The 17,227-nt window shown below is 43.2% G+C and overlaps 1 protein-coding gene across 1 annotated transcript in view; it reads right to left on the minus strand.

The window, feature by feature from the left end:
* Positions 1-341: 341 nt before the first annotated feature.
* The window catches only part of DIPK2A (divergent protein kinase domain 2A), a 49,092-nt gene continuing 32,206 nt past the window's right edge, over positions 342-17,227 (minus strand). The window contains exons 2-3 of the mRNA XM_040428048.1: positions 7,487-7,790; positions 342-1,359 (exon numbers count right to left, since the gene is read on the minus strand). Coding sequence (XP_040283982.1) covers positions 1,028-1,359; positions 7,487-7,790 — 636 coding nt within the window. The 3' untranslated portion in view covers positions 342-1,027. The remainder of the gene's footprint in view (positions 1,360-7,486; positions 7,791-17,227) is intronic.

A 17,227-nucleotide genomic window follows, 5' to 3' on the forward strand; every position in this document is an offset into this window, starting at 1 on the left:
GTTCTGTTTAGTCTGTGCTAGAACCTTCCATCAAAGGCATACATCTGAAGGATTTCTCCATGTAAACCTACACCGTGCTGTAATTGGTAATGAAGACCAGTGAGAACTCACATGGAAAGAAATAACTCCAGATATTAGAATGTCCAATGCAAAAAAATAATACAGGGCATGATGGTACATGATGGTACATCATGGATAAACTTCTCTGCTGAACTGTACATAACACATCTGCCATGAAGGTTTTTTTTGTAAAGGTATATTTTCATGAAAACTACAAGCAGGGGACAGCAATGTACTTATGTAAAGTAGGAAAACACAGAAGGGAAGGCGGCAAGAGGTACCCAAGAATGACTAAATTTTAATGTAGAACCAGGATAACAATTACAGCATAAATCAAAGCCATTACAAAAGAAAAAAGAAAAAAAGACAGACAATATGGGAGTCCTGCCCTTTAAATTAAAAAAGAAAAGAAAAATACAGTACTTTTTCCATGAACTTGTCCGACTGGAAACAGGACGCGACAAAGACAAGATCCCAAATAGAACTCAAGAGCCAGAAACTGGGGTTTTCTACATACAAATATGAAATGACGTAAGAAAAAAAGCCTTTAAAACAGGCCAGCGGTCTTAACTTGAACTTTCCAAGTAAAGGCATTAGCTTCACAAAAATTGTGATACCAATGTAATATGTCATGTCAACTACTTTTTGACACATGAATAATCAATTAAGCTACCAAAGTCTATTATCCCCAGGGACCTGGAGATAAGCATTTGATCTTTCCCTCAGGTAATCAGAGAGAAATCAATAGTTCCAGAAGTTCTAATTAGATGAGAACATGTACTGGCATGATTGCAAGGGATTGTATACCGCACTGTGCCACCTTAGGTCAATTCCATGGCATTCATAACGCCTCTATTTAGAAGTTAGAACCTCTGAATATACAATAGTCATTGAAACCTGTACGTGCTCTAACTAATTAAATCTTTCATTGACTAAAGAGGGGAAAAAAATCCAAAAATAGTATGGGCTACCTCACATTATTACTTAGTTGTGCAAGGTATTCTCTTAATTCCTTGGCAGCTTTAAATCTGCCATATCTTTTCTTTGGGTTCGCACATTCGTCCAACAATGTCCCAAGGAGGCCATCTTTGGTAACTTCTGCTGGAGGGTCATGGAGGAGGCCACCAGAAGTTCCACGCCATGTAGCATGTCTAGACAGAAGGTTCTGGCAAATGGCGTAATAGTTATGGTCCACAGTAGTACGAGAGCAAAGAATTTCTTTAGAGAAAGAAAGGCAAGCTTCTTTGTCACAGTCATCAAATTTGCTTTCATACCACACGTCCCAGTTTTCGGGTTTATCTGAAAGTACAGAAAAGATTTGAGGCTTTAGTGTAACATTTCAAGAAAAACAAGGAGACATACAAAGAATTAAGAACCAAAGCGGCTTCACTGTAAATCCTATCACATAGAACGGAGTTTATTTCACTTTACTAAATTGGAAGAGGATAAACCAAAACTAGTAGTTATAATTGCATCTACAAAACGTCTCCACGGCATAGACTAGAGTAAGCACATATGTGATGCACACCAAATTTACAATTACAGAGTTTGTATGGGGCTCCTCAAGGTACTCCAGTTCTCTCGCACACACAAAAAGAGACATACAGATAGGGAATACTAATTGCAAGTAGGGATGAGCGAATTTCATATTTTGAAATTCGTTTTGGTTCGTGTTGTGGTATTTACTGAATTGCGTTACGGATTACGTTACGACGGACCATAATGCAATTCCATGACAGAATGCATAATGAAATGCCTTTAGAGGCATTCCGTCATAATAGAAGTCTATGGGCTGCATAATGGATCCATCCCGTTTACGTTATTCAGGAGAGGACTCCAGTATAACGGAAACTGGACAGACCCGTTTTGCAGCCCATAGACTTCAATTATGATGCAATGAATAACTGAATGCCTCTAAAGGCGTTCCGTTATGCATTCTGTCATGGAATTGCATTATGGTGCGTCTTAACTGAATCCATAATGCAATTCAGTAAATACCACAACACGAACCAAAAACAAATATTTCAAAATATGAAATTCGCTCATCCCTAATTGTGAGCTACATTGGGGACAGCAAGCAATAATCAGGTCTAAAGTGCTGCAGAATATGTTGGCTCTATACAAGTTTAAAAAAAAAAAAAAAAAAGGGTGTCTTGGAATCATTATATATTATGTGCAACTGGTTTACATGCATAATCATTTCTGCAGCAGAGTGCAGTGTCTGAGAGAAAACGAGTAGCACAGCAACTACAGAATTACCTTACACCATGTAATAGAAGGGCTGTAAATGGAGGCAATATCTAAGAAAGGAATCCCACCCACAGTAAGCTCAGGCAGCATCAAAACAAAGGTGCAATACAGAGCTAGTTAAAATAAAGGGGGGGGGGGGAAGAATCTCACCAATAGTGCTATCACCTAATGAGCATTCATAAATGTCAGAAAACCCTTTAATAATTGGGAGGAAAAGGCATGTAAAAAAGACAAAATGGCTTTGTGAAAATGACCTAATTCCTATCTCTCCTTGTCTGAACAGAAGACCCCCCGAAAACAAATGTAGTACCTTCATAACAGCCACGAAATGTAGGCGGCAAAAGAGAAATACAATCCTATTAATTCAAGCTCTGACATGGAAGTTCTGGTGAAGATCAGTTAACTAATCCTATACACTAAACTTGTAAATTAAAGAAAATAAAGTATGCAATGGCTTCTGCAAGCATCTGACATAGTCTTTCAGGTTTGTTAGGCTTCAGTGCAGTAGGGGAGGTTTCTGCAGTCTCAAGCCACCTCCTAACCAAGGACAAAGCATCAAAGGGAACTTGTCATCGGTTTTAGGTTGGCTATTCGAGCTTGTGCACTGTACTGAGTAGGCTTCAGCGCTCATCTGAGCTGCAGCTGCTCAATAGTGATTTTAAGTAAATGACTGGGCTAATCCAAGTATGTGACACAGTGTTTATCAGGGCTGTTGTCACTAGTTTAGGTTTCCCTCAGAGCACAGCATAAAACGGTTGGTGTTTATATATTATAAGCTCTACACGGGCAAGAGTAGAAAGAAGTAAAATGGACACCCTATATAACTTTAAAAGCTACGAACACCTATGAGGGCAATTTTTTATCTCATGCTACTTAATTTGGCTTAAATCATTGTGGTCTTTATTAAAAACCTTTAGCAGTTTTTGTGAAACGGGTTAAATTCCAGTATATTTGCAGAATGTCACCTCAGATGAGGCTCATGTATAGCTCTCATATCATGATTTCATAAACAACCATTTAAGCCATATTCTTATCAGTTTGATAATTTAGCAACAATAAATGTTTACTAGGTCAGGACATCAGAGATTAGAGCTCTATATGATCTGTCATGTGAGGGGGACTCTAAACAGAAAGTGACAGTCTGCAATACTGAAATTTAACCCCTATATCACAAAAACTGCTGAATGTTTCTAACAAAGACCTATTACAAAAATGTTTTTTTTTTTAGCTCAAAATGAATAAAACACGATCATAAACAAAAGAATGCCCCGAGGGCGTCCATAGCCTTTAAATGGGTTGCTTAGCCTTTAAGTGGATAAGTCATCAGGAGCTGATCGGCAGAGGTGCTGGACCCGTACAGCTACTGAGCTATCTTAAGCATGGTGCATCACTTAAAGTAGCACTCCTACAGTTTTATTTTATTCTGACCTGTTAGAAAGGTGCATGATGTAATCTGTAGTGAATGTTATGTTCTCATCAGTGACTGTATTCGTGAGTTATCCCCCTCCCTTGTGTTCCTCAGCTGTGTCATGTGACCAACTCTGATCTCCAACTGACAAGTCTGGTTGACTGTCACATGACACAGCCGGGCGCAGAAGGGAGCAGATAACTCACAAATACAGACGCTGATAAGAAGATTACTTTCACTACAGAGCACATCATGTAACTTTCCAGCAGGTCAGAGAACAACATTTGTCGCAGGAGTGCTTAAAAAAAAAAAAAAAAAAAAAAAAAAGTTGGAAACCCCCATTAAGACAGATTCTGAAATAGTAAATGTTATATATGTCCTATTTTTGCATTAGTGTATCTGTAAGTAGATGGAGATAATTGGAAATTCCATCTAGGCGCCTGACGAGGTATAGCTTAAATAGAATAAAAGGCATTATTCTACTGAAGCTATATATCTCAGAAAATTTCATTACACCCAATATAAAAGCAGCAAATGTTACACTGATTAACTAGATCCGAAATTAAATTAACGTAGAGCATTTTGGAATATTCCCCAGACCTCCTTCCAATATCTGTAGCAAATATATTGCTCCTGCTCACTCAGTTTTCTAAGATATTTAAACACAAAAAATGCACATCAAAAGCCGCAGCAAACAGGGAAGAGTAGGCACGAGATCATCCTTAGAACGTGTGGAAGAAAATCTAAGATTCATTTCAGATCCTTCACCCATCAATCATGTTTGTCGTAGAGAGGAACAGGTGCTGAACTTCCAGAAGGAGATAAATATGGGCACGATTCAGAAGCAAGCTGACAAGTTATTATCTGGCTGGCTTTCCCGACGCTCGGCGGAAGCAGCCTGGTTTTGTGCCCATTCGCCTGTTTATTTATACATGCCAGTACTTCACTACTAAATATCCCAGAATATCAACCCAATGACTTGAATTACTCACCTCCGATCCACCAGAAGAGGATATGGGGAACGTGGTTTCAGCTGCATCACATTGGGGGTATTTAAGAAGCTGAACGACCCCCGGGTGCAGCACAGGGGCCTACAAGTAGAGGGATTTAAGAATCCTATTCTTTTAGGGCTCATGCACATGAGTGTGCGCCCAGTGCCATGTGCTCTCCGTATCGCAGATGCCGACCTGAATGGGTCCACAATCTTCAAGATACAGAGTGGTGTGGAGGCACGGATCAGAAGCCCACAGGAGCACTACAAAGCCCTTCTGTGGGATTTCGGTACTAGAATATATCTTTTTTTGCGATGCGGACTGTCTTGCAGATCACTGACCCATTCCAGTCAACGGCGTGCACACGGATGGTGCCCGTGCATTGCGGACCGCTATTTGCAGCACGGCGCACACAAGCTTGTGTGCATAAGCCCTTATTTAGAGAATTTGCTGCATTTAGTAAAAGTAATGTCATTATAAATGCCACTTCCCATGCTTCTACTACTCTTATGTTTCATAAGCAGTCTATGTACTGCTTGCCAGAGGGAGAAACTGCAGCTTCAGACCACACTAAGCTTCGAAGAAGCAAGAAACTGAAGGGATGAGGACTACACATACAGTCCATCAATCACATGGATTATAAATATACATGGCGTAATGCTTCATTGTCCCCTCAGGTGGCACTGCAGGGAAATCACAGCACACGCTCAGCTTGTAACAGCAAGGGGTTGTGCAGAGTGAGCAAGCACTTTCATATTTCCAGGCCTTCATGGGTGGACTGGCCATAGACCCTACAGGGAAATTTCCCTGTGGGCCAGTGCTCAGAGGGCCACCCAAGCCCTCCTCTTGGCCACCAGCCAGGTACAGGTACGTAATGTAGGAGCATCAGGCACTTATGCACCTGGCTGGCAAAAGAAAGCGCCCTCCTGCCTAAACTGTAATGCCTCGGGACAGTTTCATACAGTGGTATTTTATGCTACACTATGGTATTTGGTTCTGCACTACTCTGTCAATTTGGACCAGCCTACAATGCAAGGCCACTTAGGTTTATTGCCAGGGCCTTGGGAAAACATGTGCACAATAATTGTAGATGGAACAATGGCTACAGGCGAAGGCAAAATCAAATTCTTTAGTGGTTCCAAAAGCCATTGCAGGCCTGTTTCACATTTGCAAGAAACGGATCCGGAAGCCTGTTCTGGCTGGGAACATCCTGCCGGATCTGTGAATATCAGGCGCAACCGTGCGTTGCAAAGATACCACCTGCCCCATTCAATAAAATGGGGACCTGGCGGAGATCCGTCTGCTACCCGGCAAATATGCATATCTGCCAGGTAGCGGCCGGATCTCTGCCAATCTGTTCTGTCCAAACTATTTACTGCATATGTGAAACAGGCCATAGCAATAATAGTGACATTCAAGTCCTTTAATCCTGTAAAGAGATTCTGTCATCAGATACGTCGCAATCAGAGATGTGCGCTTGGCCGTATGCATATGAGCTGCTAGGAGTAGATGTGCGCTTGGCAGTATGCATATGAGCTGCTAGGAGTAGATGTGCGCTTGGCAGTATGCATATGAGCTGCTAGGAGTAGATGTGCGCTTGGCAGTATGCATATGAGCTGCTAGGAGTAGATGTGCGCTTGGCAGTATGCATATGAGCTGCTAGGAGTAGATGTGCGCTTGGCAGTATGCATATGAGCTGCTAGGAGTAGATGTGCGCTTGGCAGTATGCATATGAGCTGCTAGGAGTAGATGTGCGCTTGGCAGTATGCATATGAGCTGCTAGGAGTAGATGTGCGCTTGGCAGTATGCATATGAGCTGCTAGGAGTAGATGTGCGCTTGGCAGTATGCATATGAGCTGCTAGGAGTAGATGTGCGCTTGGCAGTATGCATATGAGCTGCTAGGAGTAGATGTGTGCTTGGCAGTATGCATATGAGCTGCTAGGAGTAATGAGGGTGGTGCAGTTGCACCTCATTGCTCATGGAGTCTCCGCTCTCTGCCCTTCATGCCATGCCCTCAGGTGCTTGTTCAGCACACAGGCGCTGCATCCCTGTACAGCGCGTGCCTGGCCCTGTCAGTCAGTGGTGGAGTGTAGGGCTGAAATGATTACTCGATTGAATCGAGTAATTCGACACAAAAAAAATCCTTGATGCTAATTTTCTGCATTGAGGATTCGTTTGTGTTATGTGACCACGGAGTGAAGTGCTTATTACTACTTACCGTTCCGTGGTCACCCGCCTGCCTGCACTGCGCTGCACTTTCAGCCCTGACACATTGTAAGGACATAGTGCGCGCTTACGTGCACTATGACCCGACGACGCTGAGCGGTCAGGACTACAGTGCAGCGTGCGGAGAAGATGTGGCAGAGAAAACGGATCCGTCCCCATTGATTTGCTTTGGGGGTCATGCCGGATCCGTCTTGCTCCGCATCCCAGGACGGAAAGCAAACTACAACATGTGGATGTTTGCTCTGCAGTCTGGGAACGCAACTAAACGTAATAGAATGCATTTTGGAGAATTCCGTTCTGTCCCCATTGACAATGAATGGGGAGAAAACAGAAGCGATTCCCTATAACGGAACTCAATACCAGAAAACTAAAACACTAGTGTGAAAGTAGCCTTACCCAAGCATTTCAGAAACTGAAATTAAAATTTGCATGCAGAGACTAAATAATATTTATGTAGCAGTTATCAAAAGAAATTGCATTGCCTTCCAATGGTCAATTTTTTTCATATTATTATCGAGTATAAGGTAAAAATATAAGGATGAGACTTACGTTGCTTAATTAACTTTTTATCTGCTACCAAGACATTTTCCGCATCAACAATGATTACTTTCCCATCTCGAGGTCCTACAGCAAAGTTGTCAAAGCTGACATCTAAGAGGTAAAGTGCAAATTCAAAGTCATTGTTTGTGAGCTGTTCCGCAATCTCCATTAGCTGCCAGGCAAGATCCACTCGCTTCTCCCAGGGAGCATTAAAGAAACTCCAGAGCTCTTCTCCTACATAGTTCACGGCCACCATTCTGCCACACGCTCCCAGGTATTTAGCAAAAGGCCAGCCTTCATCTGATGGGAAACTCTGGGGGGAAAAAAGAAATGGAATACATTACAGACAACTACATACAGGCAATACATTTACGGTAATAAGTGATGGTATATGAGTGGTATACAGCAGTACAAGAAACCACCTTACATATGAGCTACAAGATGAGATAGGTCACTGCATAAACACTGTGCACGCTCCCTGTGGCTCTCTGCAGAACCACTCAGGCTTCAGCCATGGTCTCCACGAAGACCATGAGAGACCACCGAGCTACAGATTTCAGATGCCCAGGAGTTGTGTAGGGTTATAGCTACAGGTAAACTTTATGGGCTGAAGAGTAGAGAAATGTTTAGCTTTTATCCTTCTGAGTAACACAAATGTGTTGTGACCCAATTTCAGAAAATGCACAAAATCAGTTCATCACATCAGCCATTCACATGCTGAGCAATCATTACTTAGCATTCCCAGCAGGCTTCCTGAACGTGTGAAAAACACTTCAATGGTTATCGCTCTAGTAACACACACACACACATCTATATACATATCATAATATATATATATATATATATATATATATATATATATATATATATATATATATATATATATATATATATATATATATATATATATATATATATATATACACACACACACACATACACACACGAGCCGATAGCTGTAGTAACCTTTTTTATACGAGCCAATGGCCGTAGTAACCGATTTATATGACAATGGCTCCGGTAACCAATTTATACAGGTTGATGGCTCTAGTAACCTGTTCATACAAGCTGCTGGCTCTAATAACTAGGGTTGTCACTAGGGATCGACCGATAATGATTTTTTAGAGCAGATACAGATAACATGTGAACTTTCAGGCCGATAGCCGATAACTTATTCCGATATTCTGTGCATTTTCATTTTTGAAAAAAAAAAAATTCTATTACGGTGTTCACCACATAGGAGTTTTTAGTTTTTTTTTTTTTGATTTTAAATAGTTTGGACTTTTCGGACATGGCAATGTGATGATATGTTTATTTATTTATTGTTTATATATTTTATATGTAAAATTGGGGAAGGGGGTGATTTATACTTAATATTTTGTTTTTTAGTTTTTTTTTATTACTTTTTATTTAATAACCATTAGCCCCCTTAGGGGCTAGAACCTGGGATCTTTTAATCCCTTGCCCCATTTACCCTGATAGAGCTCTATTAGAGTGAATAGGACTTCACACTCTACCTGCTGCCCTGTGCATAGTGCACACAGCAGCAGGGATGTTACCATGGCAGCCAGGGCTTCAGTAGCGTCCTGGCTGCCATGGTTACCGATCGGAGCCCCAGGATTACACTGCTAGGGCTCCAATCAGAAGCTGCCACTGCACCACCAATTAGGAGGAAAGGAGGGGACCCTGTGGCCACTGCCAACAATGACTTTAATACTGTGGGGGTTGGGGGGGCACACTGCGCCACCAATGATAATTAACGCTTAATACAGGAGGCGAGTGTGTCGGCGCAGAATCATATAGCCGGCACCCTGCCTCTGACAGGGTGCTGCGATCAGCAGTTAACCCCTCAGGTGCGGCACCTGAGGGGTTAACTGCCGCTGATCGCAGCTTCCTGTCATATAGGCTGGCCACCGCCTCCTGTATTTGTATCATTAGTGGCACAGTGCGCCCGCCCCTCCTCCTCCAGTCTCTTATTGGCAGCGTCGCACAGGGGGAGGGAGAGTGTGACTTCTTCTCCCCTGTGCTGCTGAGGGAACATGAGCGCACTGAGATCAGCGCGCTCATGTTCTGTGATACCACGCTGTACGCATTATCGGCAAGGTTAGATGCAGATAACTTTGAAAATCATGAATATCGGCTGATAATATCGGTAACTCCGATAATTGGTCGATCCCTAGTTTTCACGACACCAGAATTTTGAGCTTGATTTCAATACTAAGAAAATACCAATTCGATTCCCAAAAAAAAGTCTACACATTAGCCCCCATGTTACCAGGCAACTTGAGGTTACTGTAGCAAATAAACCTCATTATGCCCATTAAGTGATGAGGTACTTAATGAGGTCACTTACTATTGATGTGAGGCACATGGAAGTCTAAACTGATAGTGATAGAACCATGTGCCTCACATGAACAGTAACATCATCAAGTACCTCCTCACATACTGGGTAACATGGGGTGACTGCCTGAGGTACATGATGAAGTTACTTACTATTAATGTGAGGCACATGGTTTCGACAATTTGGACCTCTATGTGCCTCATGTGTATAGTAAATAACCTCACAATAACGCCATGTTACCCATTATATGAGGAGGTATTGATAGGGTCACTTATAGGGACGAGAGAACTTTATTTTACAAGGTTGAGTTTGGGTTTTATTACAATTCATTTATGGATTCCAATACAAAGGGCCATAACGGAATTCTATGACTGAATGCAGAACAGAATGCCTTTAAGACACATTCCATCATAACGGATCCGTTACCTTTTTTTCTAATCTGATTTTATTTTCTGATTACAGATTTTTTTGTAGCCCCATGGTCCAGGAGGGAACCTCATTGACTTCTATGGGACAGTTTTCTAGGCATGATCTGTGACCTGTGAGGTCAGGAGGGTGTAGATAAGCTGTGATATTACCTACTGTGCATGGTGGATCCTGTCTTATCTGTCATTCTACTCCTGACTAATGATATTGCCTCTGTGTATAGATATGCAGATAACTGCAGTAAAGTGATCTGCACGGACCAAGAAGTGGTCCGTATAAGGCTTGGTGGCCAGTGCAAAAAAACGGCAGGATTGTATGTTTTTTTGTTTAAATATAGATATTGATATGGAAAAATAAAAATATTACCAAAAGTTCTTTAAAAATATGTTAAACAAATAACGTGATTTAAACAATAGGTCATTTTCTGATGACATTTCCTTTAAAACTAGACACTTTAATTTGGGTTTACAGTAGAGTGACAAAATGTATTCCACTGAACAAGTTACAGATATTTGCATTTCTGCAGAGGTCTTAGTCTGCAGTACTGGAAGACGGAGGAAGTGATGAGCTGAGATCTACAGATGGTGACTGGGGGTAAATCATAAAAGAGCAATTTGGGACACTAACAGCAAAGGCAGGAAGAAACTGAAAAGAGCAAAGGAAGCAATAAAAGCCAAGTAAATGACACACAAAGCCAGTGAAATAAAAGTTATTTGATCTTTATTTTCCCTCATTTATCTCCCATTGACGAAGACAGACCGAAATACATTAAGATGTAGCTCTCTGACAGACAACCCAAAGAGCTGACAGCACCAATAACAATTTACATCAAAAGTAACCGTGATGGGAGAAGAGGAAGTCATAAGCCAAAGTGGAACACAAAGCAGGTACAAATGAGTAAGAGAAATGTCACCTCACAGGGAAGGAGCTTGTCCAGGAGTTTAAAAATTAGGCGGAAAAAAAACCAGGAAATGGTATAAAATAAAAAAAATAAAAATATTACCTGTTCAGTACCGTGCCGCTCCAGAGCTGACACACTGGTAGTCCCCACCTCCACCATCCACATTACCACTGCAGCCTGAGTGCTGATGAAGACTGCAGAGGCCAGGGATTAGCTGCAGCGGTCACTTGGGTGTATTGCTCATCACTGCAGCAGGATCATAGTCACCTTGATGGATTTAAAGAGGTTACCCGGGATTTTCATATCAATGGACCACCCTCAGGATAGGTCATTAATATGAGATCGACGGGGGTACAACTCCTGCCAACCCCACGATCAGCTGTTTGAGAAAGCCTTGGCGTGCCGGTGAGCACTATGACCTCCTCACAGCTCACCAAACACAGCATTGTCCATTTGAAGTGGCTCAGCCCCATTCACTTCAATGTGACTAAGCCGCGGTTACATCAGTGGCCTGGGAGTCGGACTCCTGCCAATCTGATATTGATGACCTAGAGATAGGCCATCAATATCAAAATCCCAGAGAACCCTTTTAACAGGTGAGAAGTTTTTTGTTTTTTTTATAGTATTTTCCATTCATAGCTTACTTTTGTAAATTTCTGGACAACCCATTTAACTTATAGAGAAAGCTTATACTCTCCTATAAGTAAAATGCATGTGACTGAAATAGAGGAACCCATTCATGTGCCGAAAAAAAAAGCTTAATGTATGGACTCTTTTCCCCCTTTTTTTAAAGGGGTTGTCAATGTTCAGAGCTGAACCTAGACATAGCCATAATTTCACCCAGGAAGCCCCCCCCCCCTCCCCCTCCCTGACTTGAGCATCGGAGCAGTTCATGCTCCCTTGCCCTGCGCAGGTCAAGGGTTCTTTTATTTACTATAACACGCTGCCGGGCGGAAGCTTCGGTGACGTCACCGGCTCTGATCGGCAGGCTTCAGTGTTGCCTTAGACATTTTACAGGCTACAGCAGCGCTAAAGCCTGCCGATCAGTGCCAGTGAACTACCGGGGTCACTGCTGGGCGCAAGCCTCCGCCTGGCAGCCCGAAGGAGAACTCCACAAAATGCCTTTGCCCTCTGCGATTTACCGCAGGGCAAAGGAGAGCATCAGGGCATGAACTGCTCCTATGCTCTTGTCAGGCGGGCTGCCTGGTGAAATTCTGGGTATGTCTGTGTCCCGCTCTGAACCCAGCCAACCCCTTTAAGAAAACGAAAGGAAAAAAAAAAAGCTTTGAATTAAGATTTCAAGAAATAGAAAGCAGCCATGATCAGTTTAGGAAGGTTGTATTTTCAAGTGTGGTATTACTATCATGAGAGTTTAATGGAGGAGCGCTTGGGAGATACAAAGGACGTCACAGTCCCTGTATAAGACAGCTTTAGTACGGCGTTCCCTTTCAAGCGCTTGTCTCCAGACAATGCATTAATATTTCATCCTAGCACTTCGCCGTTTCATAGATTCTTACTGGTGCTCCAGTTCGAAAGCAGACTTGTTAAAACACGCAAACAGCCTTTCCTCTTACTTTTCATCTTGATCTCATTCCTCAGCGCACAATCCTGTATGCCTAAAATCTTCAGTAATACTGATGTAAGGATGGAGAAAAGGCTGTACCAGAACTTCAAAGATCTTTTTTTTTTTCGGAGGGACTGATTTATAATTCAGCCTTGATCACAATAATCTCCAAATAACTACTTAAGCCTTTACTTAACACAAGAGAAAACCATGCATAATCCCCTTAGTAAACAAGTATTTATGGGAAATGCCAATACTATTAATTGCTGCATCTTAGTCTACTTTCACACTGGCGTTTTGGCTTTCCGTTTCTGAGAACCATTCAGGGCTCTCACCAGCGGTCCAAAACTGATCAGTTTAGCCCCAATGCATTCTGAATGGAAAAGGATCCGCTCAGAATGCATCAGTTTGGCTCCGTTCCGTCTCCATTCCGCTCTGGAGACGGACAGAAAAACGTCTGACAAAACTGAGCCAAGACTACCTTCACTGGCCAAGAGTCCTAACACCCTAACGTATGGAGCCTGTATAGAAAGCAAATCGAATATGGCAGCAATCTGTTGCTCCATTGAACATTTATTAATGGTAATGGTCATCAGTGATGGCCAGTTCGCATTGTTCGCCCGCGAACATATGCGGGCTTCCATCTTTTTTCACAAGTCCGGCGAGGCACAGGTAAGCCCTTACCTATGCGCGAGCCGGTCAGAAAACAAGTGCGGTCAGCGGGAGCAGGCAGTTCCGAGAACAGCCACCGGGGGCCTCCATCGGGCTGTTCTTGGAACTGCCTGCTCCCGGTGAACGCATTTGTTTTCAGACCGGCTCGTGGCACAGGCTTACCTGTGCCTCGCCGAACTTGTGAAAAACAGCAGCTGAAATATTTATGACCATCAGTGATGGCCAGTTCGCCTGCGAACATATGCGGACTGCCATCTTTTTTCACAAGTCCGGCAAGGCACAGGTAAGCCCTTACTTGTGCCTGTGCCGCAAGCCGATCTGAAAACAAATGCGTTCACCAGGAGCAGGCAGTTCTGAGAACAGCCCGATGAAGGCCCCCGGTGACTGTTCTCAGAACTGCCTGCTCCCGCTGACCGCGGTGTTGTGAAAAAATATGGAAGCCAGCATATGTTCGCGTGCGAACAATGCGAACTGGCCATCGCTGATGACCATTACCATTAATAAATGTTCAATGGAGCAACAGGTTGCTGCCATATTAGATTTGCTTTCTATACAGGCTCCATACGTTAGGATTCTTGGCCAGTGAAGGTGGTCTTTTTTGGACAACAAAGCCATAAGTTAAAATGACAAATCGCAGTTCAATCTCTGGTCTAAGCTGAACTCCAATCTATGACCCAGTCTGGGCTCCTATTAATGGATCAGTTATTTATGAGAAATAGATCTGTCTCCAAACCATAGCGCCAACTGGAAAAATGCAAGGATATCTGACCAAATGTCACAAAGAGGTGCCAACAGGCAGACAAAAATGCTCTTTTTGGTTGTCCAAAATCTCTAGTGTATGGGCTGCTTTGGTGTATATAAGGCTACTTTCACACTTGCGGCAGAGCGATGCGGCAAGCAGTTCCGTCGCAGGAAATGCCTGCCGGATCCTGCAATCTGCTGCATGCCAACGGACCGCATTTGTAGACTGACCCGGATGCGGTTCCGTCTTTCAAATGCATTGCAAGAACGGATCCGTCTCTCCGGATGTCACTTTTTTTCAACTCGTTTTATTGAAGTTTAACAAATAAGGCATAAGACAAAGAAACATAGCAAGGAGACATCCCTCGCAGGGGATACACAGAAATCATGAGAGACCCCTAAGGATCTTACAAGAGGTACATAAAACCCATTCTTAATCAGAGAGGAGTGAGGAACAGATAGAATAAAGCTATGACCCAGAAGATGAGAGTCTTACATTATTATACATCAGGTGGGCTATCAATATCGGCCAGAGCGCATGCATGCGTTGTGTAATGTTAGGGAGGATGAGCACCATTCTCCCCATACCTTGTGAAATTTTAGAGGGTGTTTTCTGTGCATAAATACAATTATTTCCATGCTCACAGCGTGATTAACTAGTGATTTCCACTGGCTCAGTGTGGGAGCTCTGCCATCCATCTCAAAGCAATGGCTTTTCTAGCAAGGAATAGGGTCTTACTCAGAAACACTCTATGGTAATGCCGCCATGCCTCCTCATCTAATATACCCAGTACACAAAGGTACTGCAGTGGGAACCAAAGTTGACAATACTAGGGATCGACCGATAGATAATTTGTGAACTTTCAGGCCGATAGCCGATAATTTATACCGATATTCTGTGAAATTTCATTTATTTATTTTTTTAATTCCTACACAAATCTGCTGAAAATAAATATTTTTATTGTTAATGTGTATTTTTTTTTTTTGTAAACCTTTCTTTTTTATTTATACTTCATATTTAGGTGTTTTTTTTTTTTTACAAACTTTTAGCCCCCTTAAGGACTAGAACTCTTGTCCTATTCACCCTGATAGATCTCTATCAGGGTGAATAGGATCTCACACTGTCCCTGCTGCTTTGTGCACACTGCAGCATGGAGCTTACCATGGCAGCTAGGGCTTTAGTAGCGTTCTGGCTGACATGGTAACTGATCGGAGCCCCAGGCTTACACTGCTGGGGCTCCGATCGGGGGAGGAGGTGAGAGGGAACCCTGTGGCCACTGCCACCAATGATTAAAACTGGGAAAGCTTGGGTGGGGGGGGGGGGGCGCACTGCGCCACCAATGTTTTTAATACGGGGGTGGGGGGCGCACTGCGCCACCAATGATTAATACTGGGGGGCTTGGGGGGGGCGCGCTGCGCCACCAATGAACATAAATCTCTCATTCATTCATATACAGGAGGCGGGAGCTGGCTGCAGAATCACATAGCCGGCTCCCGGCCTCTATGAGCGGTAGCTGCGATCCGCAGCACCTGAGGGGTTAACTACCGCAGATCGCAGCTACCACTCATAGAGGTTGGGAGCCGGCTATGTGATTCTGCAGCCAGCTCCCGCCTCCTGTTCAATTTGAATGAATGGGTAAGTCAACATCATTGGTGGCGCAGTGGCCACAGCCCCTCCCCTCCTCTTGTCTTCTCTTTTCTCATTGGCGGCAGCAGCAGCACAGGGGGGGAGGGAGACACTGCTTCCTTCTCCCCTGTGCTGCTGAGGGAACACAGAGAGCGCTGAGAGCAGCGCGATCTGTGTTCCCCATACGTTATCAGTATATCGGCAAAATAGATGCCGATACCGATAACGGTCAAAATCCTGAATATCGGCCGATAATATCGGTAAAACCGGTAATTGGTCGATCCCTAGACAATACTTCTACCATCTCCCTCCAATAGCCTCTCAAGTAAGTACAATCCCACATTAGATGCCAAAAGTCAGCATTATCTCTCAGGCACCTATGATGTGATAACCTAGTGGGCGTAAGGTAACTTCTGTGCAATATAAACAGCTTAATCAATCTATTGTCGATTGATGGAGAGACCTTCATCGGAGCAATTAAAGGCTCGTTCCAATAGTCAGCCGTCACAGACTGTAGTGAAATTTTCCATTTACTCTCAATAGCGAGAGGGTTCAACGTCATGCGATTACTGAGGAGATGTGTATAAAGCACAGAGATGATGCCCCTCGGACCCTGCGACCTCAGTATGTCTATTAAAGGGTATTTTGAGATGCCTCGCCCTCTCTCCCCAAACTGGGCCGGCATTGCGGTATTTTTACGCATCACTTCAATGTAAACCCGGCATTCCGGCAACTGATCCGGCATTTTGGACGGAGATAATACTGCAGCATGCTGCGGTATTTCCTCCGTCTAAAGCGCTGTTCAGTGACTGAACTGAAGACATCCTGATGCCTCCTGAACCGATTTCTCTTCATTCAGAATGCATGGGGATGAAACTGATCAGTTATTTTCCGGTACTGAGCCCCTATGACGGAACTCAGTGCCGGAAAAAAAAAACGCTAGTGTGACAGTAACCTAAGACTTCCTTGCCTTGTGGTCAAGAGTATTATTAATTGCTCACTAACTTGTCAAGCAACTAAAATCATAAATCAATAGTTCAGGCAGCCATAATAAACTTTGTAATATATCTTATCAGAGAGAAGCGTCTAGTTCCGTTGTTATGAATTGATTACCTCCTAACCCCATTTGCTGAAAGTTTTTCTCTTTGAAATTTCTCTTGAAGTTTTCAGGACACACCAGCTCCCTGAAGGATCAGATAACACATGTCAATACAACTCGATGGAGAGGGGAGTGAGCAAGAACTAAGGGAGACAGATGAGACAGGCACAGACTGCTGCAGCTAAATAAGACGTTTACATCTGAGCCCAAATGCTATATTCACACGTTAGTACTTCTCTGTAATATCCTCCATGAACCTTGTGCAGCTACTAAGAGTGTGTAATAAAGTTAGGTAACTGATTATCCTCTACTTTGAGTGCAGTTGATGGGAGCTAGTCTCCACCCACAAATTCTGTGAGAACTACAAACTAAAGATCTA

Source organism: Bufo bufo, chromosome 4 (assembly GCF_905171765.1).
Source record: "Bufo bufo chromosome 4, aBufBuf1.1, whole genome shotgun sequence".
Taxonomy (NCBI): domain Eukaryota; kingdom Metazoa; phylum Chordata; class Amphibia; order Anura; family Bufonidae; genus Bufo; species Bufo bufo.